We start from the raw sequence: 26,133 nt of genomic DNA on the forward strand, positions 1-26,133 counted from the left end.
GTGTGGGAGAGGAATTGTATCTCAAGTCATTGTGTTTTTTTCTTATTAGGGTCTTTTCACTCTGTTGAAACAACATACAACAAACTTCACCATTAAAGGGAAAATTATGTCATCATTTACTCACCCTCAAGTTGTTCCTAACCTGTATGAGCATTTTTTTATTTGCGGAAATATTTTGAAGAATGTTGGTAACCCAACAGTTGACGGTAGCCATTGACTTCCATAGTATTTTTTCAACAGTCAATGGTTGCCGTCAAATATTTAGTTTCTAACATTCTTCAAAATACCTTCTTTTGTATTCAGCAGCCAAAAAATTAGATACAGGTTTAGAACAACTTGAGGGTGAGGAAATGATGACAATTTTGGGGTGAATTACATTTATGCCATTTTCAGGCCAAGTTTGAAAACGTCAAACAAATCATTTGTTAATAGTGAATAGTTCTGATGACAAAAATTGTATCTATGAATATTTCATTTAGATATTTTATGTAGCCAGTATTGTATGTTTGTTTTATTTTCATGTATTTTTAATGCATTTTAAAGGGGATTTCACTTTTTTTTAACATTAGTCAGTGTGTAATGTTGCTGTTTGCGCATAAACAATATCTGCAAAGTTGCAGCGCTGAAAGTTCAGTGTAAACGTAGATATCGTCTTTTAAAATTCTGTCAGTTTAATGCCTACAAAAACCGCTGGTAAGGGACTACAAAGAGCTTCTTCCCAGGTCCGTTATGTCACGAACCCAGATAAACCACGCGCCAGGGGCGAGGCCATATTTTGCTGCTTTATAGAAGAGAAAAAACTAGGGGTGCATGTAAAAATCGTGATAAACAATATAATATTGATAAGCAATATAGAGGACGTCATTGTTAACAATACATCCGGAGCACATTCAGAGCTTGAGGGGCGGGATGTTCAGAGTCAGACGCGTTCGAGGCGGTTTAGCCAATCACAACACACTGAGCCAGCTGACCAATCTCAGACAATCGCATATTTCTGAGGGAGAAGCTTCATAATAACAGGAAATAAATCAAGGCATTTGTCAGAGAAAGGACAAATCGGTGTGGAATAAAGGTAAATTATGTGAAAAATTATGTTTTTTTTTGGTTTTTTTGTTTTTTTAACGAAGCATGAACACATGTTAGACTGGACCCCATACACACAATCAAGCCTAGAAAAGAAAAGAAAAAACACCCCTTTAATGTATTTTCATCATTTTCGTCATATTCAGCCAGCATATAGGTCTGCAGGCTGCTGTCTTTCTTCAGGAGCACATTAAAGTAGCACAATGCACAGAGACTATAGAGTCGACTCCATTGTTAATACGCTGAAGGAATTTTGACAAGAGAGTAAAAAAAGGGGCAACTCTTCAAAACTAATCCTGTCTGCCAGATTGCATATCCATCTGTGAGGGTACGAGAGAAAAAAAGAAAAGACTGGGATTCCACACATAATGCTATAGGATTTACATTAGCCTTAACCAAGCAGGTCTTTCATCAAACCAGAATTATGCCCCCCTTCCACTCACTTTGGGTTTTTGAGGACTTTGTAAACCCAAACTGCAAATCCTCTTCCTCACACAATCATCCTCAATCTGTTTCTGCAAGCTGCCATGCCCTTCTAGCCAACTGGTCCTTATATATATATATATATATATATATATATATATATATATATATTACACACACACATTTTCATCTGCTGTATTAATTATATGTAGTGCAAAGTTTGCGTTTGACATACCTGAGCGGGCTTTTCCTGGACCACTTGCTGTGGCTGAAAAATGAAAAGAGAAACAATTATCATCTGAACGCAATAAATAATCTATATAATAATCAATAAATAAATAAATACATATATAAACATTTTTAATTGCATGCAATTTTACATTCAGCTGTATTTTTGAATCAAATTTAAATTAAGACAATCAGAAATCCCTAAAAAAACATAGGAATAGGAGGACACGTGTGCACATACAGGGCTGTACACAGCAGTGCCTCCACAGTGGCAATAGCGTGGTATACAATGCCCAGATTGTGCCCTACTCGCATTACATCATAAACCCTAAGCGCTGCCACCCCGCAGGAAGTGCTTCTAAGACCGGAGCTTGACAGCTGAGGAGTCCTCCGCTGCTCTGAGAGCCAGGCAAAAATAAAACCCTGAGAGTGTCCAGTGTTTGGAACCAAAGCCAGCCACTGCCGATAGAGTACACACACTCACACCATTTGGGATTGTTGGGAGCAGCTGGTGTGTTTTGTGTCAGCTCTCCCTGGAATGCTATCAGGCTGTAACACAGTAAATGTCAACACCGGATGGAAGCAGGCGAAGAATGCAGCTGGCGATAAAGGGAAATTGGGAAAATGATGCACACATTCCAAATGGGATGGACGGAACACAAATATACTTTTAGACATGAGGAGGAGGAGAATTCCATCACCTTCCTGATTGCACCTATTTACAAACACATGAAATACAAGATGCCACGTGCATTTTACAACTAACAAATGACCCAGGATGTCAAAGCTACACTGTAGGTTACATCACTAATGCTACTGTACATGCACAAAAGAAGCAAAAACAAAAGAGCCCCGTAGAAAGAACCCATTTTCTTGTTAGCACTGAACTAGTCACCCTGCACATCAGAAACCCAGACCCCTCTTGCCCTTCTACCCCTTAGAACAAAAGAGAAACCACAGTCTTGTCTTTCACAAAACCGTTCTTGCTCTTTGAAGTCATTAGTAGCTGACATGCCAAATCATTTCTGCAAACTGAATGACCCCGGAGCTCTTGTGACCTCCTTGTGCTGTGAATGGCATGCACTAACAGAGCAAGATGTACAGTATGCGCCTAAAAAGACTAGGTGAAGCTGAAGACCAAGAGGAAACCCAACACAGATTTCACCCATCTTCAGAAAGCTCTCCACAGATCTGCTTTCCACTACAAATCAATACAAACAATCAGTGTCAGCAATACTACTCTCCATAAGAAAAAAAGTAATTCTGATATGTGTTCCCTGTACTGTTATTCTGAATCTAGAGTGCCAGAGCAAAAAAAAAAAAAAAAAAAACTTTTACTCATATTAAAATTGCACATTTCATACACTGAGTACACTTGGTATATATAAACATGATTAATTATTAAAAAAAATATATTTATATAAATTTATAATAAATGTTAATTTTACTAACATTACATTATATTTAATGTGGTAACAAAAAGGAAAGTACCACAAAAATAAATATAAAATCTTTATTTTTATATACTGTATGCCGTTAGGACCAAATAAGGGGAGGGTATCACTCCGTCGGATATAGACTATCAAATGACATGGAAAAAGATCTCAGACACTATTTGTGTCCCACTGGTAAATTTGGGGTAATCATTTGGAGATACATTTAGCCATCAGGTCCCGGCTATCCAAATGTCTAGATAACTTGTGGACAGCTGAAATAAACAAAAAATGAGAGGAATGAAAGAGGCAATGAAGTAATTGCAAAAGCTCTCATGAATCGACCAAGTTCATCACCGTTCATGCATAAGGTGACACGTTTCTCTTTCATCTCACAGCTCTGTAAACTTCATTGTTAAATAGACCTGGTTTTTAATGTAGGAAGTCATGCTCAGTGACCAAAGGGAAATGAACTGGTGTGAGAAGCTAATTATCCTGTGAGAACATTGTCTTTTGTTGTGCATCGAGTTAAATGTTGTGAAACGTGATGTGAAAATGTAATTAGTGACCACTGGACCTTTTACATACATGTTTCGAATAAAATCCTGTGGGCAAATATAAAGGCTGTTAAAATGCGAGCCATTTGCAGTTACATTTTAACAGCTTCGCTTCCAGCAGGTCAGCTTCCAATGTAAAGGCTTGTGTTTATAAGTGAACAGAAACTGCACTCTGAAAGGTTGTTAAGGCCATTAAATTTTCATGCCAACATGAGAACAGAGCAACTGCTCAAATATTATTTCAAGTTGTGAGTCACATTTAGCGTGCAGCACAAAAACGTGAGGCTACGTTGCAGTTGGCGTGATTAACAATGACCATAATTGTCCAATAGCAATTAAAACCAAAGACTTAACTACATACCAAATATAATCAATTAAGAGTCAACGACTGCAAAAATCCATTCCAGCTGACCACACAAATTTGGATATTGTGGGATGACATGTCCCCTCAATGTCTTTCGTGTTTATAGCTTTGATTACCAATTACATAAATATACAGGTTGATTTGCGTCCTGGTTAAAGAAACGCACTTTTACGAGAAGCTAAAAACAACTTAAAAGGAGATGTTGAAAGAATCTCAAGCTTTTTCTCACTGAAGTGACAGATTAAAGAGTAATTTGCCAGTTAGAGTGAGTTTCCAAGCTCTTAGCGATACACTGCCAACTGGCCTCGGAGTTCACTGCTTGCCACAACCCGCCACATTGGAAACAAGTACTACTGTGAATTATTTTCCAGCCTACAGTGTTATGCATGCCTTGAAACAAGGAAAACGGAGGAAAACGGAGACACCCACCGTGTTCAGGAATGATAACACTGACGAACAGTATCTCCAAAATAAAAAAACACAATGTCAAAGCGGTAGAAAAGAATGTGGCATCATTCATTTTTTTCACACAAAACGATATTTTTCACCTTTTGTGTTTTTAAAAAAAGTCATACAGGTTTGGAACGACGTGAAGATGCGAAAAAGTTTCATTTTTGGCTGAACTATACCTTCATGTGTCTTTAAATAGATAGTACTACATCTTGCTAAGGGCTACTTGAGGTACAATTCCTCCCTTCTCAGTACGAAACATTTGTTTTCCTTAAGAAGTTAAAATAATAAGATAAGCAACATCTTCGACATCCAGTTAAATCCTGTCTGGACTGGCGGCCTCTTTTAAAGTTGTTCTAACCTTGACGACACAATTAGTCAATGTGTTCTCCAAAAAAGAAGAGACGGGCCTGATCTTTTTCCAGAAGATTGCGTGGGTGTACCGTTATGGTTCTTGTGGCCTAGTAAGAAAATGGCACGCAAACGCTTCGTATTAAATACTCCAGCAAATCTGGGCTTTAAATAAAGTTCAAGTACATATTCTGTATTAAAAGGTGATTCATACTGTTGTAGAAATGTTTTCTTGCTGCCATGGTCTCTCATCCCGCTTTGAATGGAGGGAGGATCTTTAAAAACTATTGATCATTGGAAAGTATGTTTGGTAGACATGGTTTTGGAGATGCTTCATTCTTCAAGTATGCAAAGAGGTCTTTGGGCCAGTTACACAAAGAGATTATGTAATGGTTGTAAGTCAGCCTCTGGCACAGGTACCTGGGGGCAAAAAGCTGGGAACGCGCAGCTGCACGTCTCAGCAGCTCCAGAACAGAACGTGCCGGGGCAGAGCAAAGCCAAGCTAGTGGAAGACTCCTGCTCTTAGGACCTGGCATGCCTTACCAAAACCATTCTCTGCGCCAAGAGTCATTTACTAAAAGCTTTACACTGTGGGGAACCCCTCCCTCCTCTTACAAGAAACTGCACTGGAGATATTTATGTCTCTCGCATTCATTGCTCCTGGGATCTTTGAATCTTCATCCTATCTACAAAAAAGTGGAGGACATCTATATTTGAAATCCCTTTCCATTTGATGTCTTAGTATGAGGAATCTCACGTTGGGAGACCATCCATTTTTATTCCTATTTTGTGTTTTTATCTGCTTTAACAAAACTCTTTGTGGAACAAATAAGAAAATGAATCTGCAAGATGAAGGGTTTCAAAATTGCAGAATTTGAGCTCAATTTACAAAATTCTACACATATCCCACCCCTTGCAGGTTTTAGGATTTATTTTTATTTTTTTACTGATTTCACGAGCTATCAGTACAAATTTCATGCTTTCAGTTCTGCCTAACCAGTATTAAGTAAAACTAAAAATTCACTGAAAAATATATATTACTTAAAAAAGTCAAAATATAAACATTAGATGGAAAACTAAAGTAAAAAGAGAAAAGAAAATTAGAAATGTTGCATTGCAACCAACTAAAATAAATATACTAAAATTACTAAAACTAAAGAGAAATAAATTAAAGCTAAATAGAAATCGTTTTTTAAAACTACTAAAAATGGCAATAGCTCATTACAAAATTACTAAAACTAAATTTTTAATAACAAGTGAAATAATAAAATAATTAATAAATACTATTTAGTATCATATAATTAGTATTAAGACACATTTTACTGTAAATGCTGTAAACTATAAACACCTTTTCCTGCAAAATATATGTATAAAAAATACAATTCTTACAATTTCTGTAATCCAATCAGTCAAACTTACAGATTTTGGAGGAAAATCATGCTTGGTGTTCTACTTCATTTGTGGTGGGCCAAAATGTTGCGAGTCCCTATTGTAGTGCTCTTTGCTATATCTAATATATCTGTCTTAGATACGCAGAATAGCAAAATAAGCACAGAAAGTCTACAGATTCTGCCTGAGCCTGTGAATGTCCAAATCTGTACTGTTATGGAGGTGCTTTAACATGGTACGACCCATGAGACCCTTTCCTGCCCATAAGCCGTATTCATTTTACCTGACTGCCTGGTAAAATAAAGAGGGAGAGTTTAGAAAAACGGAATGCAGCTCACATTCGCTTTAAACTTAAACGACTAACATATGTTTTGCGTTTGTGGAGAAAAAAACGCCCTTATTTGAACATAGTCTCCTTAGGGCTGCTGACAAGAATTCCACAAAGACAGGAAACATAAAAAAACACTCTACTTGATTTGATGAGGCAAACTTATCCAAGGACTCCCTCACTAGAGGCGGACCCCACAGACGAGCCACCCAGTAACTGCACCCCCTCCGCTCCCATGAATAAAGGCCACATGTTCTGTTAAACTGGAGGTGGAAGTGGGGAAAACAAGCCAGACATCTCCAGGGTACAGGGCCACAGCACTGGCTTTGTGATCTCCCTTGGAATGCCTTCACCGGTTCGGCCGAATCTGAAAGGATTCCAGGTCCAAGAGCCCCCTTGCCCACCCCACCGCTCACCCGTCCCTTCTCGGACTCCAAATCAAGCACCCTCCCCAACCAAACAGTGCTATGAATGCCACCTATCAGAGCTGAGCTAAAGCCTGTGATTAGGGGGAATTTGCCGAAGGGCCCTTTGTAGAAAAGAAAAATGTCTGCCAGAGCAAGGAATGTGGAAAATTCCTGGCAGGACAAGCAGCCTTTTGTTAGGAGGCCTTTTTTTTTTTTTTTTTTTTGAGTGTTCTGGAGGGAAAGAAAAGCGCAGACAAATTGGATCTGGTCCGTTTAGGAGCCTCTGCTGTTTGAAGTGAAATCAGTTCCCAGAGTTTCTCAAAGGAAAGTGGAAGAGAAGGGAGAGGAGTGGTGGGGGTCGGCACAGTAATTCAGGTTTTTTACTTCAGTTCCACAAAACTTTCCAGGTTTTTTTTTTTTTTTTACTGTTCTTGGGGCTCTGTGGGGTCTTTATTGGAAACTGGGTCAATACCTCAGTCGGTCCAATGGGATTCTTTACATACTCTGAAATATAGATTTATAGTTCTCGATTTGTTTGCCAAAGTCTGTTTCAATTTTACTAAACATTCCAACTCAAACAATAGAAAAAGGATATATATATATATATATATATATATATATATTTTTTTTTTTTTTTTTTTTTTTTTTTTTTTCAAATGCATGTTTGCAGCAGGGCTACTGAATGAATAAATAAAATCAAAATAATAATAAATAAAAATGTAAATTAAATCAAATTTAAAAATAAATAATTAAAATAATTAAATAAATAATAATTAAAATCAATATTTATTTAATTATCATATAGATATCAAGTTTAATACATGCCAAAAAAGCACTATATATATATACACACACATATATATATATATATATATATATATACAATATTCTATTGTTTGAGTTGGAATGTTTAGTAAAATTGAAACAGACTTTGGCAAACAAATCGAGAACTATAAATCTATATTTCAGAGTATGTAAAGAATCCCATATATATATATATACACACACACACACACACACACACACACACTATAAATACACACTACTCTCAGCAAAAATTATCTATGTAAAGGCCTAGACATTGAAACCAAACAAAGTATTTTTTAAAAGAGTGAATGCAGAGGTCCTGAGCCTTGTAACATTTCATAATACTGTCATGGTTCCTAACAGCTTTTACTCTGGGGTTGTTTTTCTTCAGATTCGGGGTGTACAAATCAAAGTCACTGTAACATACATGTTTTCATGGAAATGTGCTGAAATACCTAGAGAAAGACGTCAGTGAAAGAAAGCATGTGCACAGCCCTCTGTGTGAACCGCTTCCTGTCTGGCCATACCATGATAAAGGACCGGCGTTGCAGAGGTGTCACCATCAATAATGTATGTCAGATACCTTTCCTTGTTCATACAAACACAACGATTTCCTGTCTTCCTCGCCCTCTCCCTCACTTCTTTTCCTTTATTCATTCACACTTCAGCACCATTTCAGTATTGACGCGTCCGTTATGGATTGATTAATTAAGTGCCGATTTTAATTTAACTATTGATTGCAAATGATTGCATTGTGCTGTTCTCATCATTGCTCCTCTCAAAAGTATATAAAGTGTATTATGAAATTAGGAACTAAATTTATGAAAGGCCATTTCCATATTTTTAGTAGAAAAAAAATTGTTTATAAAAAATCATAATTATGACATACTAATCAAAATTCAGAGATAAAAGGTCAACATTATGAGACATTAAGTTTAAATAACAAAACAAAAGGTACATTTATTAGATAAATAATCAAGTATGGCATTAAAAGTCAAAATGATGAGATAAAAAGTCAACATTGACATATTGATTTTAAATTACAACAAAAAGGGTAAAATTATTAGATAAAAATGCTTAATTATGACATTAAAAGTCAAAATTCAAATTCAACATTATGACATTAAGTTTAAACTACAAAATAAAAGGTACAATTATGAGAAATTTTTTGACTAAAATTTTTGACTGTTTGTCTCATAATTATTTTATTATTTACCATTTATGATTAAACAATTTTTCCTAATGTTGCAGAAAAAAATACCCGAACACTCACTCACTGTGATTATTTCTTATTTTGAATTCTATTTTACAATTACCTTTTATTTTCATACAACATAAAATATGAATCTACCAACTGAACAACAGAAAACATTACACTACTTAATCTCTCTAATATGGGCAAACCTTCTTTATTAGTTTTTGTAATCATTGCTTTCACTTGCGCCCTTCTCTCTCCCCCATTTCAGTCTCTCGCCTCTCACATTCTCATCTCCGGAGCACCTATCGAGGCAGCTGTTATGGTCGCTGGTTCAGAGCAAAATGATTAAAGCGCTTCCAGAAGCTGGAACAGGAAAGAGAGGGGGGGGGAGCGAGAGATGAGGGGGAGAGGTCACAGGGGTCACCGGTGGAAATCCGTTGAGGTGGTCCCAGCGAACTCCTGCTGTGTGAGTAGAGCCCCACACTGAACACACGCCCCTGTTGGCAGGTATTCAGCTTCTCGGGCCCCAGATCGAGAGGGAGAGAGATAGAAAAAGAGACGAGGGGAAAAGAGAGGAGAGGAGAGGGCTTAGGGAATGCAGGGAATGAGGTAGAGATGTCCACTCTCTCTCTCTCACGCTGTATCTAACTCACACAGCCGTCCAAGTGAGGGACAGGAACGGCTCCAAGCCACAATGTAAACGAAGCTTTTGCAAGTGCATAATTCAAGACCCCAACTCCTGCCCAGGGTTTCAATAATTGCTAATAAAATGTTTGCAGCTCATTACAAAAATCTAGCCACCATCCAACTACGTCTAGCTGGAGGAGTCCTGCCAAACGAAATCAAAACTATGAAAAGTAACTTTTCCGAACATGCTGTACAAACAAGAAGTTTGTTTTAACCCACAAGACCTTCTTATTATTTATGCTGGCAAACTGGCGCTTCAACGCGAGTCAACATGACTTGACATTCACAACCCTTTTTACGTCTGTAATGTCAAGTATTTGCAAGTGAAACAAAACATTCAGCAAGTTAAAATGTATGAAAAACTTGATTTCATCAATCATACAACATAAAAAGTCAAAATTATAGTAAAAATAGGACTTATAACATAAAAAGTCATGTCTATGACAAGTCACAATGATATAAAAAGGTTTTTTTTTTTTTTGACTGCCTGATTTTTATATCATAATGTGGTGGAAATGGACTAATTCTTGGGGAGAGTAAATCAGTTTGCATTTAACTACTTTATTTCATGTGACTGGAACTTTGTTTCTCAAAACTGAGACTTTTTAATCTAACAGTCGAATAAGTTCATTAGGAACTGATTGTTGACTCTGTGAAGACAAAAAAAAAATAGATAGAAATGCAAAAATTGTACCTTTAGGAGTGTAATAGGGACTTTGTACTCATTTACCATTAAAAGGTGCATGTTAGTGCAGTACCTTAGAGAAGTAATAGCCTAAGCGTACCCATAAGGTACTACTATCAATCTTTTAGTGGTAAATCAGGTACAAAAAGGTGTCCCTTTAAGTTTTTGTACCCCTAAAGGTAAAATTTTTGTGAAGAATGAAGAATCAGATTTGAGTCTTTTTTAAATCTATCAGTATTTTTATAACTATCACAGTACTTACATTGCTTATGACTGCAGCCTGAGAAGTCTATTTGGACTTTGCGTTACATAATATTACATTAATGTTAGTCTGGGTGAATCATATGGAAATAAAAGTCTAGGCAGGGCAAGTTATTCAATTCTGATGAAATATTTTGAATAATGTGTCTTGACGAATCATACACTATAACACTAAGAACAAGTATTAATAAAGTAAATAGGGTCAATTTTAATTTAAAAGTAACAGGACATGCAGACGCCCAAATGACTCAAAGCAAAGTCTCATTGCGGTGTTCTTCAAACATTGGGATTTGTTTACAAGTTTAAATAAAGCTGACAGCATCTTGCTGTTTCAGCCTCATTTAGTGGGGAATAGGAAATGCGAGGAATAAAAACAGGCTGAAAGGCCAAGCCACTGACTCAGAGAAGGACAGGACCTCAGCTGACAGCCGAGTTCAATATTTTGCCCGGGAGGCTCGCGAAGGCTATAAAAAGGTTTTGATGTTTGACACCAAATTCCCATCACAATACCCTCCTCCCGCCTCACACATGGACACATTAAGAAAGGGAAGGGGGGTGGGGGAGAAAGAATCTTTTCACACTTTGGCAGCAGCTGAGGGTTTTCCAAGCCTCCCCACCAAATCGAGACTGTTGGATGACTCCCAATCGCAGCCCTTGTTCCCCTTGAAATGCAGAGCGCCTCCCCTCTTCCTTGCCAGACTCTCCCTCCCATTTCCCTCGGCTCTGATTCCACTCCTCACCACCTGACAACACTGTCTGTCCTCCAGCCAAAAGCGTCAGATCCTTGTGTGAGATGAGAGAGAACTTCCTCCCCACCGTCTCCTGTCCTACGCTCATTTGTGCCTCTTCACTTATTCATTCACTTATTTCCTCATCTCTTCCTAGAGGTGGGAGTCGTTAGGTTTACAGCGTCCCAGTTGTTTTTTTTCCCTCCAGTTTGGCAGGCTGGAGAGCGACCTGCTCAGATGTTTGCGAGGCCGTCATGATCCAACAAACATTGGCGGAGTGAACCACCTGGGAAGGGAAGAGCGAGTATGAATCACGACCCTGTCGTCAACCTCATATCAAAGGAATTATTGGCGTAAGATGAGGTGGACATCATAGCTTCAAACTCTTGGCCTGATCTTTTGAGTGCATGTGACATCCCTCACGGTTTGAAGACACCACGGGAAGTAAATCCATTGTCTTCGCCGGCATTCCCACTTCTTGCCTTGGTAACAAACGAGCAGGGCTGTTAGCTAACTAACACTTGGAGGGCCTTGCAGGTCTAGAGAGAGCACAAGAACTTCTCCCTTCTCTGCCATGGTCTCGCTTGCAGAGGAACCAAACGTGTAAACACGCTGGACACCGGCCAGTTGGCAGTATGAAAGGGAACTGAATAATGTTAGCTGTCTGAGGACAGAGATAGTCCGTTCCAACAAGCCCCCACCTCTGCAACACAGTGCGGCTTGTCCGCTTGGCACAGCGGACCCGGTCCATCTCCGCACCTGTGCAGGAGGAGCACCCGGAAAAGGAAGAGGGGGGCAATAAATCAGTCTTTTGGCTGCTGAAGCAAATCTAGCAGATAACATTACGCCTGGTGCAGGGGATCTGCGGAATTCTCCCTATAGCAGGACTTCCTGTTGGCCTAATTTATAAATAACAAAAGGACCAGAGCGGAGACGAGTAGTGAAATGTTATAGTGCAATTCTGCACCCAGTGAATGGAGTTATTTTTACTCAAAGATGTCCTTTCAAAAAAAAAAGAAAAGAAATAAAACTGACATATGGTCATAATTTTAAAGCATAAGTAGAGTGAGATGTATGGAAGATTCAGTATTTATTAGGAAACTATGAAATATCGTTAATATTAATATCATTTAATGAGGTTTTTTATTTGGCCATTTTTTTTAAATACTGCATCATTATAGCTTCATAAAAATTATATATGAGGAGACATGAGGATTTTTTATAATAAACTTTTTCAGGAGTATGTATACAAAGATTTTGTATCATTTCTAACATCTATCAATCAGTACCCCAGAGATATGATTATTGTTTTTATTTTTTCGTTTTCATTTGTGTGCGTTTTGATTTTTAATGTTGAAGGAGTTTTATGTATGTCTTTTTAGTTTTTCATTACTAATATTGAATAATATTTTAGCGCTTCCATTGAAAAACATGTCTTTATTGTTTTTAAATAAAAGTTTTATTACACTTTACTCCACCTTGAAATAATGGTTCTTCGCATCAAAAAAGGAAAACATATAATCAAAATGCTAAAAAAAAATCTACATTAATTCAACTTTATTTCTCAGCTTTGAAAAAAACAAATTGAATATAATTTTTATATTCCTTGTGGATGCAATCTAGCAACCGATGAGCTCATCATGGCAGATTGCTGAAAACAACAAATCCTTTTGTATAAATATTCCTGTTAGCAAATTAAACAACTCAAGGTCTTTATGATTTTTTCATTCTAGAGAAGCACAGTTTTTTTTGCAGCAAACTAATATCCTCACGTAGCAGCTGTGCCACCTGCAAAATATTATTTTAAGAATCCCAAACTTTTCTACATCCTCTGACTGCTGGATTTCCCGTCTGAAAGCGTAAAGCTCAATGCATCCATCTCAACAGGGCTCATTCTGAACCTGACGGATGAAGCAGTCCTGATGAGCCTTTGGTGGCTGTCCTAAATATCTCTGGAGGAATGAACGTGATTAAAGCATTTTTTTTTTTCACTTCTCGTAGCCAGAGCCACCTTCCACTATTAACCATTTACGGGGTGGAGATACTTAGTTGGGGGAGGGGGCCAAAGGAAAACATTCCAGCGGCCCCTTGTAGCCAAAAAGGATATGCTATAATTAGTTCCAGGAGGGCGAGCAGTAGCTAAATGAAGAAAACTGACTTGTTTATCCAGACGAGGAATGGCAAAGCTCTTGTCAATTCCACCCTGTAGATGTGGAGACCGCCGTGCAGCCCCTCATCCATGTCAATTCATCTGTGACATGCTAAACAGATCATAACCCACACACAATGACCCATACAAGAGGACGGAGGGCTGCAGACGCACACGTTTCCTATTGCCCATTCATAAAAAAGGAGACAGGAAGACAAAAAATGTTGGTTTTCTGCCGCAAACTGCATTGGCTGAACTCAAAAAAAGCCTTGGCACACATCTGGAAATGCAGGGCTCATTCTTTTTTCGGACATCCTAACGTTCCGATCGGAGTGCTGTCTCTCTCTGCTCTCCATCTCTGACTCATTATCATTCATACACTTGGCCACAAGTTCATCTCGGACTTATTCACAGGATGTCATACCACTATGCCCACTCCACATTCAGGATGTTTGTAGTATGACTACAGCATGATGAATATGACTCCAGATTCACACCAGCTTGTAACTCATATAAACTGCAACATGTGTCTTTGTGCATTAGAAAAAGCTTAAGTAGGGCCCTATGAAACCTGTTAATTTTTTTTCCAAATTCCATTTTTCCCATTCAATTTTTCTGGATTCTGTTTTATTTTCAAGAATATGTTTTAATGGTTCAATTAAAATTTACCAATCAAAAAGCATGTCATAAAACTTGAACAGCAATTTATTACAAGTTTAACAAAAAGTACATTTTTTATGCCGTATTACGAAATATGTTTTCTCTCGATTTAGTTTCATTTTCACAAAATTCTATAATATCCATTAATTTTCTCGATTCCATTTGAATGGTTTCAATAAATTGTAATAATCAAAAGCATATCTTTTGTTGAAATACTGTGTTGTGTATTTACATTATTCTGGTGAATAAATCCTGGTGACTATTCTTAAAAAATTATGTTTTAATAATAATTTGATTAGTACTATCATTACATTAAGTTGTCCATTTTTCCGTACAAGTTTTCATGAGTGATTTTCTAAGCATTTCTCTTCATATTTTTTCACTTGTTAAATTGAAAACAAAATACGAAATAAAGGAAAAATATTAAGGAAATATAAACGAAAATTATAAATCTTAGAATTTAATGAAAAACAGGATTTTAATTTGTAGCTAAAACTTTTTTTATTTTTTTATTTTTTATTTTTTTGCAAATTACTTTCTCAAAGGAAAATAGTTGAAAGCGCTAGCATATTTGTTTCTCCACAGGGTAAAATTTATCATACTTCTATGAGAAAAATCTCCTGTTGCCTGACAGACTTCTACCCTTGCTTAAGTCTAGTTAACCTTTGACCCATAATCTTTTAGTTTGTTTGCTTGCGTTTCAATCAGGAGGACAAACTATTTTGGTTACGTCTTTGAAGACATACTCTGAAAAAGGTTGTCTCAAACTTCATACTCATGGATACAGCATCAAGCAAAAGCAAATTTTTTGGTTTATTTTGGAATTATTTCCTCCACATTCATTTCTTTATGTGTAGAATGTTTATAAATGAGAAAAAAAGGCACTATTTTATTTGCTACTTATGTTGCTAAGTGAGGAAAAACATTTACAAAGTCTACTTAGCATCTACAAAGCAAATCGCTCCATTATCTATTTGTTTAAGATTAACTGACATCAGTGTGTGGGTGGATCAAGTGCGTGTGCGTGTGTGTGTGTGTGTGTGGGAGTGTGTACCTGCATCACGCAGCCATCATGAAAGTGCAGCCGAATGCACCTTCGGGCATCAGTACAAAGGAAATAGGGCAATAAATGTAAACTTTATCAGTTCAGTCCAGAGAGTTCAGCCGTTCAGACTCTCAATCTCACACACTCATTTAAACACGTGTCTGGATCAACGTTAACCCTACTATGTTGTGTGAAAAAAAAACATTTTCAGGTTTGACGTTAGTTTGAAAATGGACTTTTGAAATGTAGCTTTCTATAATTATTCTCTAATAGACATGCTCCATGAAAAGTGCAACACTTTGGTGCGTTAAAAGCGATTAATGTACCAAAAAAGAAAAAGAAAAAACTATCTAGATAATGCAACTAATTTAACAACAAAACCAGATTAGAGTCTTGGTGCTCATACAGACACCATAAGTTTGAATACAATTAGCAACAATTCATTTCTACCAATCACTTTCTATCCTATCTTTCACAGTCCAAATGCAAATAACGTACCATAAAGTAAAAAAAAAAAAGGTTTGGTAAATAAAAAAAACACTTTTGTCCACAAGCAGGGCTCCGATGCTTCTGTAAACCTGCCCTCATTCTCCGATTTATCTAACGCTTTGTGTGTATATTAAAGTTTAAAGTTTCTGTCCTAAAACAGTTTGACGTGACGAGTAAAAGCTGAACTTTAGCATGTACGCTATAGGGGCTCAGCCGAGACCTGGATGTAAAGGGTGTTTTGGAACAGCTCGGCTCACATGTGACTCAAATTGCATTCCTGGATGATAGAGTCAGATGGGTCATGTTTTCCTCCAATACAAATATACTCATTTCTGTATTGAACAAATCATTTCAGCCCCCCGTGCTATATGTGAATTCATGCAACTGTTTAATGAAACCACACTGAGGATCCGAGGAACTGAGAACAAAATAGCCGACTTTAAAGATTTGCACACGGTATATCAAATCTGTGCCGTCACTTTCCTAAAAACGTATAGTGAATTCAGATGTGACACACTTTTGAATCTTTCAAGTCGGTGTGTGTGTGCATGTGTGTCCAGGGGCCTCGGAATGCTTTGCTTTTCCTGTCTGCCTGAGAAAAATCCATAAGGACACAGAGTCGGCATGCCACAAAGGGTTCATTCTCTCCATATCTCCCCGTAGTCATTCTGGTGGCACTTTTAACTGCCTGCGGCTTTACTCCTCCAGCTATCAATCAAATGTGTCAGGCTGATAAACACCCAAAACTTTACTGGAGGAACTGCTGAATTAGACCTGAGTGCAAACAGTTGCGAATCCTTTGCACATCCTTTGAATCTTTTGCACATGAATTCTGCAATGAATAAGTGATTAGGTAAAACAAGTACATGAGTGGTTTGAATTTTTTATGCATAAATGTATACTAAAAAAAGATTAACATATTTATACTAAAAAATTTTTTTTTGAAAAAATAATAACTATATATGTAATTGTAAGTTCAAATATAAAACTTGACCTTATATATGTCTTATATATGTTTTTTTTGATTGCACAATTTAAAAAAAAACATATATAAGACATATATAAAGTCAAGCTGTTTTTTGTTTTAAGTTACAAATACCCCTACAAATTTACTCCTAAAGGACTGAATTGATTTAATCATACTTTTCTACAATATTGTTGGTATATAAAAATGTTTATGTTTATGTAATTTTACACTTATGTTGCAGGATATTAATTAAAGACTTTATACTCAAATCTTATTAATTGGTAAAATACTAAAAAAAAACACCATGTGTGTTTATGTCTGTATGTCTGTCTGTCTGTCTGTATGTATATATGTATTTATGACCCCTATATAGAGGCCTATATATAATGACACATTTATGTTTCCAGGTATCAGTATATATCTAACACTCAACAAGCCAGATCAACAGGAAAATACTTTGTTTGTTAATTGAATAATAAAGGAAATTATATTAACATTATATATATATAAATTAACATTACAAGAAAATTCATTAAAGTAAAATGTATTCATAAAATATAAACATAATTTTTGTTTATTAATGAATGAATGAATAATAAAACATGATTCAAAATATGTTTTTCCAATACTGATAAACTGAAAAGCATACTGGTGAATTTTCCTGCATAGTTTTGGAAGGTAAATGGGAACGTGCTGCAAATGGCTGTGTTCAGTTATATGTATGACTAATGTAAACAAACTCACCCATTTCCTGGGTCTCCCTCTAGGTCTTTTCTCCCCTGTGGTCTCAGCTTTCTGCAAATGCCAACAACCATGAATTAGTGGCCGGTATTTCATCAAGTGCTTTAAACAAATTTTTCAGGCACACAATTTGTCACAAGCAGAGTCATTTTCATATACAGCCACAAAAGGAGAAGGTTAAATGCTAGGGCTCCATTTCCTCTAACACTTTTAATGCAGAAAGAGTTTGTAAGGTATATCCGGGCCTCCAACAATGAACTATCTCCATAGCTCAAGTTCCTGGTCTGTACAGCGTAATATTTCACTAGAGGAATTTTATGCCATTCAAGTGTAAATAAGAGCACCATTATCAGCAAAACCACCCAGATAAGGGCCATGAAAGACAGTTATGGGGTTTCTATAATAGTGGCTCCAACTTAAGTTCACTGAAGTAGTCTGTAAAGATAAAACACCAATGCCTTTAACATTTTTTCTAAAACATAACTTCACCTTCCCGTTGCTAAAGAACATTAATAATGTTTAGGAGGCAAGATTTCTGATTTGACTGTTGTCTAACTCCACCGTATGAACCAAAACAGAAGGGTATTTTTTTCCAAGGACATTATGTGTCATTCAAGCAACAATTTTGTCCTCCTCTGAAAATGTAACTGAAATTATTTGACAAGTGGAAGCAGGAGAGCCTTGCCCCGTGGGTTTGAACGGCGTGGTCGGAGACAATTAACAAGACGAGACGTGTCTTCTTTATTTATAGGATATAAAGTTTTCTTCTGGCCATGGGCTTTTTTGTTATACAGAGGCCTGCAGGAAACTTTACCCAAATCATCAAACATCTATGAATTCTGCGAATGACCCAAGAAGGGTAGGCGTCAGTGCTATCATGTTTGTCAGCAGAGTACGTCCAACCAAGTGAGATACAAATCAGTGTTATAAAAATCCTAACAAAACTGCTAAAAATGACATTACAAAAAAAAAAAAAAATGAAATTAAAATGAAAAAAAAAAATAATAATAATAATATATATATATATATATATATATATATATATATATATATATATATATATATATATATATATATATATATATATATATATATATATATATATATTTATTTATATATAGTGAACAATACATAAATAATACTAAAACAGCACTTGTTCCGTGAACTGAATCAATGATTCACTGAAAAGATCCGATTCAGCAGGATGATTCTGTTCATTAATCGGACAACATTATACTTCTCTCAAGGAAGTACTACACCAGGGAAGACATTAAGATTTTCAGTAAATAATGTCTTAAATTTGGATCTTTTCCTCACCCAAACCTAGCGTATGGTTTCAGAAGATTTGAAATACCACGAACGAGCCATATGAGACACTTTCTGGTCATTTTGAAGTTTTACAGACACACACTTACCTTCAATATTTTCTTCAAATATTCACCTTTTATATAAATTAAACCTTAGGTGGGTTCAACAGCTTTTCATGGTTCAGCGTCTTTAAAGGGACAACTTTGTACTTTATTTACTCTTAAAATATTTACAGAAGTTCCTTAAGGGAACATATTCCTATTTTAAGGCACTAATACGCACCATTTAGATCAAGATAAGGCACAAAGTTTTCTCTTTAAAGGAACTGCCCCAATGTACTCCTGAAGGTACAATTTTAGCACATTCTTCTCTGACAGTGAAGAAAGAGTCATATGGGTTTGAAAAGACATGAGGGTAAATGATGACAGAACTTTCTTTTGTGGGTCCCTTTGAACCCCTATTCTTATGGTTGGAAGACTTCCTCAACAGCTTCTAAAATGCATCCCTGTCTCTCGTGTTGTGTGTGATGTGTTCAGCCCTGTTTGGGTTGGTCTGTTTTCCCTGACTAAGTATGCAGGCATTGTCAAGGCTCACATTACCACTTCTCCAACAAGCACAGTTTGTTTTGAATACCCCAAGGACGCTTCACCATTCGGCGTAGGCATGATGGAGAAATATAAACCTGAGCGTCATAGTTCATGCCGCAGCCGGTCACTTAGAAAGGACACAGAGGCAGCTACGGGTCGGTGGTCAGCCATGTGGGTCCTTACAGGATCGAAAATAGGTAAAAAAATGTTATGTAAAGATTAGATTACGGGGCTTATAATTCCTTCACATTCTCAAAGACACGATCCCTTTAACCTCACCTCTCCTCATCTGTGTCTTTCACAATGTCTCTGTCCGTCTTTCTCAGTCCAATCAGTGTCTCCCTACCCTCAGTCCTCGGTTGGGGATGCTGCATTTTTAATGAGGAGATTTAATGGTCTGCAAGACGACACCCTGATCAATTAATCATGTCAGTGTTTGCGTGTCTCGTCCAGCCAAGTCTCGTGTCCACGGCAGAGACAAGCCTGGGTGCTCACTGTCCTCTTCGACACCAGGACATCCTGGCATGCGTGTGAGGCCGGGGACAAGGCCATCACTTATTAATGGAAAGGGAGGGGCGGTATCGCCTTTGCCAAACCCACTTTTGCGAATGGAGAGTTTAAAATTAGCCCCCTGGTGCCCCGTATCAAGTTCCAACAATATCTAGTCAATGGAAAATATTCAGGCTAGTCATTAAGGCCAATGTATTGACCAAAAAGATCATAGCAGGGCAGAAACTGTCTGGTTATATGTGTTGACAGCTAAAACCGTGTTAATAAACACTGAGGTATATTATGGCTTGCTTAGCCTGATTTAGTCTGGATTGCTCATGTGATACCAGTTCTGTGGGTTCTTTAGTGCAATTAAGGGCCAACAGAAGGCTCTGTAATGTGAATGGCAGAATCTGTAATGTGTGAATTAAACTGCATTATTTATTGACTGCTACATTTCATGAATCTGGAGGTTTATGTTTATTCATTGTATTCCTTGTATAACAATGTATTTTCTCATTCTGCAATACTTACCTTACAAAATAGTTCTCCTCTGGTACTTAAAGTATGTTTGAGCAAGTGCAGCATCAGTGTGGAGTCAGTTTGAGACGCAGAGCCTTTAAACTTTGGGTTGTGAAAGTGGTAGGAGACAGATGACTGATAGCGGACGGGAGAGCAAATCTTGTGAGAAGTGTCTCTAGTGAGGCACCTTGCCGATTTAGATTCTTTTCATCTCGATGGATTTATCAGTCCACTGTATCATAACAATGCTAAATAAGATTAAACGGGATTACGCTAGCAGAAAAGTGCTGAAGCTTTTCAAAGCAGTCCCGTGGCTGTTTACAGTGGTACATCGCTGCGAAAAGAGAGTGGTCGGAGCTGTCAGTGAGTTATTAACCTAAACTAATTCCGCAAATAGACTTCTCAGCGTCCCTTGACAACTCGGAGATGAGAATCACATAGTAATACTTCTAAAACTCAAACGCACTGACAGTTGGAGGGAACTTCCCGCAAACATATGCCAGACTAGACCACACACACAAGCGAGGCTGAAATGTTAATGACTTCATTACAAAACGCTCGCCAGAACAACTCCTCTTTAAAGGCATTCCCAATACATAAACAGAAATATGCGATTACAAATGCTGACAGTCGCATTCAGCTACACTGATGCACAGCGACTAAATCTTATGTGATGCTGCTATTTGCTTTTCTGTTTACATGGGTATTAGCAAGGAATTGGAACGGAGTTTGTTTGGAAATATTCAACAGTACATGCTCTATACTCCCTGCGCAAAGTATACACTTCATGCATGCATGCCTGTGTGTGTGTGTGTGTATGCCTGCATGTTTGTGGTTCTCTCGCGTATGCGTGGTAACTTGCCTAAGGCGAGACACAGAGAGAGAGAGTATTTATGTGTGTAGAATTCACTGCTACTTTTAGGTGTGCAGGTCAGAAGGACTCCCCTCGCCACATTACTGGAGCTTAGTGTTAACTACTGCGCTGAAATACACAGCAAAGAGGTTCGGCTCACTGCGCTCCGTTCACACAGGCTTTATGATTTAGACATCAATAAGGCAGTCCCCAACATTCACACACACACATACATACGCCCCGGATGTTGACACATTTCTCATACTTCTAAATGTTCCTGACACGTTCTTGATAAATGATTTATAAAAATGGTAAGAGCCCATTTCCTCAGTTAACACTGCCAAGGTTAATATTCTTTTTCTTGTGAAGTGGTACATGATAGATAGAATGATAAATAGAAGGATAGAACAACTTTTCAGTTGGATAGACATAATAGAATGATACACAGAATGTATGATAGATAGAGTTAGAGCAGAGTTTGTTTTTTTTACTTTTAAGGTGTGCAGAAATTTGCCTGGTTCTCACCTTCTGCGCTGCTTTGGATGGGCCCTTGTTCTTGCTTCCTTTGGGGCGTCCCCTCGGTCGTTTGGGGACAGGCTCTCCTGTGGGTTCCTGAGAATGAGAGGAGGTGAACTTATGCCATGAGCGCAGAAAACAATGGCATGAACCATCAGCAAGCTAAGTGGCATTTATTCGGAAGAAACCACAAGCACACTTTTCACACCAGTTTTTTTTTCTTCAAATCATAAAACAATAAATACATTGCTCAAAATAACAGCAAATGCATCTGGACGCTTTCTGTTTTTCAAACGTTTGTGGATCATGTTCATAGCTACTGTGACGAACTACACCTGTGGTTACTCTGCTGTGTGAACGAAAGAAGAACTGACTTCATACAGCCTTTAAAAATCACATTGGGACCAGCTGCTTTAAAGTACCGGTAATGGCAAAATTAGCTTAGCCATGTGCAGGTGCCATTTGATTGGCCATCTATGGCAAAGACATTCATGCATTTAAATTGTAGCATGACTGTCCAGAAGTGTCTTAATACATTTTGAGTTAAGTTAAAACCAAAGCAAGTTAAAACCAAAGCAACAAGCAAATGTTGTGTGTGTGTATGTGTGTGCATACATGAAAAACAACTAAATGTATCTCCAATTCTTGCACATACAACAAAAAGTTTTTTGTTTTTTTTGTTTTTTTTAAGAATTAAAAAAAAATGTTTCCACATACATGCATCATCTTTGCCAGACAAACAATTTAGTATATTTGGTGAATGACTTTATTTTTAACCCTTCTGGCCAGCTCATCCTCATGGCTATTTGCAAACAGAGGTACTGCAGTGAGTCACTTGTGAATTACTTAAGATAGTGAATCACATCCTCTGACCACAAACACTCAAAACAAGAATTTCGAAGGATGTGGTCATGACTAAATAGATAGATGTTCAGTGACATTACATTTTAATTACATGCCTGTTGTTATAGTAACCACTGCTCACACCAACAGGTAAATTTAAAATAGCCAATATACAACATTTGTCTCTATCTCTATATACACACAAAACATTTAGGCCTACTATATCAATTACTATACATATACTACTACTATATACTATATATACTACTATATAATTATTACTATATAATAACTATATAATATATGTATGTTTTGTAATTTAGACGAATCACAGTGCATCATTTAAGAAAACCTATAATGGTTTGTTCAAATATATATTTTATTTGGTCTGATAAAAGATTTCTAAAGCAAACTGGGTTTGATCTCATCACATCAACAGAGGACCCTGTAGCGCAGGCTATACATTTAGCAGATCTTATCCAAATCAACTCACAAAAGTGCTTTAGCATCACATACGAGAGACCGTTGTTCAACAGATGGCAAGCGTGTAATTTGGAATACTATCTGCTAGGAACAAAGTGCTTCCTGTACAAATACAAACAAGTGCTACTCGTAGGCCTACAATAAACCTAACACACATACAAGCTATACATTCAGTCTGCAGGAATTCCCCACAAGAGAAACACAAACTTCAAATGCAATCGCAGTATAAGCACACAAGCTTGATACTTCTGTCTAAAAACACCCAGTGGACATTCTTGAATAGAACACAGTAGAAACGAAGAGACTTCATATTTCATGCAATGACAGCAGTGTCCTTCAGTGTGCCATACTTTAATTCATCAAAACTATTTTAAAGAAACATTTTTATTTATCTTGAATTATGATACACACAACTCAAAGTACATTAAAATATCTGCACTTAAATAATAATTCGTCATACTGCATGGCATGCATGTTAAAATGAAGTAGTGAAGGTAAAACATTATTGAAAGCAGTAAATATTTAGAGGAAAAAATTAGAAATTAAATAAAATAAAAAAATCGCTTGTTGTAGCCTATATATATATGTTTATGGCCAAGTTATACATAGTTTCCATACATTCCATCCTGTACAAAATATAAAGTACAATAAATCACACCAATATATATATATATATATATATATATATATATATATATATATATATATATATATATATATATATATATATAACATCTTAAACCAGACTAGATTGGTTTGCTGGTCTTAACTGGACTACTTGGTCTCCCAGCCTGGCTAAGCTGGTGTTAAGCAGGTTTAGCTGGTCGCATAGGTGGTCAAAGTGAAAACCTGCAGCCAGACCTGTCTGAGAGACCAGCAAACTAGCCCAGTCTGGTTTAAGCTGTTTTTGCAGCAGGGGTGCATGTAAACATGAGCCATAAAGTGCGGGCGAAGAGTAGCCTAATATATGGTTACAGTAAGAATGTTTATTGAGCAGCCCTGCAGGTCTAAACGCGCCCGTTCCTCAATTTAGAATATTAAAGGTGGAAGAAATAAGAGTCACACACTGACCTGTTGCGGCTTCCTGGGTCTACCCGGTCCCCTCTTCTTTGGCTCGGCAGGGGCAGGCTCGGGCTCGGTTTGCTCCTGCGATCCTGAAGCTTCGCCGGCGGCTTCCTCACCGCGCGCGCTCATCGTGTGTGTGAGTTCCAAACGGAGTCTTGAGCACGTTCTGTTCCTGCAGTCAGTGTCTTGCGCTCACCAATGCGCGCTTATCAAGAACAACGGTGTGCACATGAAGGGGATGCAGAATGTAAACTAAAAGCGCGGTATTGTGAGAAGCACGTGCTGTCTCTTGGTTTGAGAATTTGGCTTACACACGCTGAGGGGAAAAAAATCTCCTGTGTAGAATTAAGTGGGGGTGGCTTTAGTAATAAAATAAGCCCGGTTATCGATTGCTATTTGAACGAGACATTCGCAGAGGGAAGTGTGACAGTGCACTGTCAAATCCACACTAGTGCGGATTCAAGAATTTGCGGGGAACGGCTTTCTACGCGGATTGGTTTAAGTCAAAAAATGGGGGCATTTTAAATGCATCCCTGCTGCCCACACGGAAATAAGTCCACAGACTGTGGATGAGGATGAGGTATATACATTAAAAAAAAGAGGAAAGAGAGAGAGAGAGAGAGAGAGAGGCGAAAATCACTTTTCCCGTGGGTGGATAACACGGGGAGGGAGGGGGCACGAGAGGCGCAAAAAGAGAGAGAGAAAAGAATTGGACAACAGCCAGAGAAAACATGAGAAATACTAAGAGGGGAGACCACATTGAGACAAACTCACGTGTCCAGCACCATTCATGTTACTGGCTACACTCCAGAAAAGTTTAAAGACACAGCACAGTTGATAGACTGTTTATTTGTTTGTTTATCTCAAGACATGTTAACGATACGTAACCTTTGGGATGTGCTCCGATTCTTTTTTGTGTCCGCCAACTATTCTTTTAGTGTACTTTTTCCAGGAATAAATATTTGAGAGAAAAGTTTCGTGTTGCATTTACTGCCCTCAGCATTGCCACATGATGAGATCATTTCAGATTTCATCTATTTAGTTCGACTTCTTAGAGGCTGCATGATTGCAATACAATAGGCGTAACAGTATATTAAGAAAAGTAATATTAAAACAAAAATATGTGTTTTTATCCATTTATCCGTTACTTTTTGTAGACGCCAAAAAAAATGTATATATACATAACACACACACACACACACACACATATATATATATATATATATATATATATATACACACACACACACACACACATATATATATATATATATATATATATATATATATATATATATATATATATATATAGATATAGATATAGATATAGATATAGATATATATATATATATATATATATATATATATATATATATATATAGATATATAGATATATATAAAATGTTTATGGCCAAGTTATATTTCTTATATATATATATATATAAAAATTTGATCTATGTTTGAACAACTAGTGGTCACTGGTGCCTTAGAACACAAAGTAGCTAGTTCTTGATTCATGATTTGCAGCTTATAATTATGCAGTGAAAAAAAAAGTGCATTATTCACATCCAAAAAGTTTTTGTTTATGTTATATATGTGCATGTATTGTGTATATTTATTATGTATATATATATAAATACACATGTATATATTTATATAATCTCTAATGTAGGTATATAAATGTATTTAATATACAAATAACATATTTTTCTTAAATGTATATACATGCATGTGTGTGTGTATTTCTACATACATAATAAACATACACAGCACACACACATGTATTATAGTCTATAAACAAAATATTTTAATTAGATGCGATTAATCGCAATTAATTTTTTGAGAGCAAAAAAAAAAAAATCAGTTTGTTGCTAATAAAACATGAAAAAACATGATTTGCTATTTAATAATTGATTCAGATTAATTTAGTAACCCAGCTGATTCAAATGTGTTTGAATTCATTAGAAGAAAAAAAAATAAGCCATTATTTCCGAATCAGATAACACTGGTCGCGCTGCATGTTTTTCAGTGAATGAA

General features: G+C 36.9%; 1 protein-coding gene across 1 annotated transcript in view; it reads right to left on the reverse strand.

Annotated features, from left to right (window-relative positions):
* LOC113063979 (high mobility group protein HMGI-C-like) overlaps nt 1–24,560 on the reverse strand; it is a 28,033-nt gene extending 3,473 nt beyond the window's left edge. The window contains exons 1-4 of the mRNA XM_026234453.1: nt 24,103–24,560; nt 21,715–21,801; nt 17,434–17,484; nt 1,742–1,774 (exon numbers count right to left, since the gene is read on the reverse strand). Of these exons, the coding sequence (XP_026090238.1) occupies nt 1,742–1,774; nt 17,434–17,484; nt 21,715–21,801; nt 24,103–24,225 (294 nt within the window). The 5' untranslated portion in view covers nt 24,226–24,560. The remainder of the gene's footprint in view (nt 1–1,741; nt 1,775–17,433; nt 17,485–21,714; nt 21,802–24,102) is intronic.
* Nucleotides 24,561–26,133: the final 1,573 nt, after the last annotated feature.

The sequence above is a fragment of the Carassius auratus genome, chromosome 4 (assembly GCF_003368295.1).
Source record: "Carassius auratus strain Wakin chromosome 4, ASM336829v1, whole genome shotgun sequence".
Classification (NCBI taxonomy): domain Eukaryota; kingdom Metazoa; phylum Chordata; class Actinopteri; order Cypriniformes; family Cyprinidae; genus Carassius; species Carassius auratus.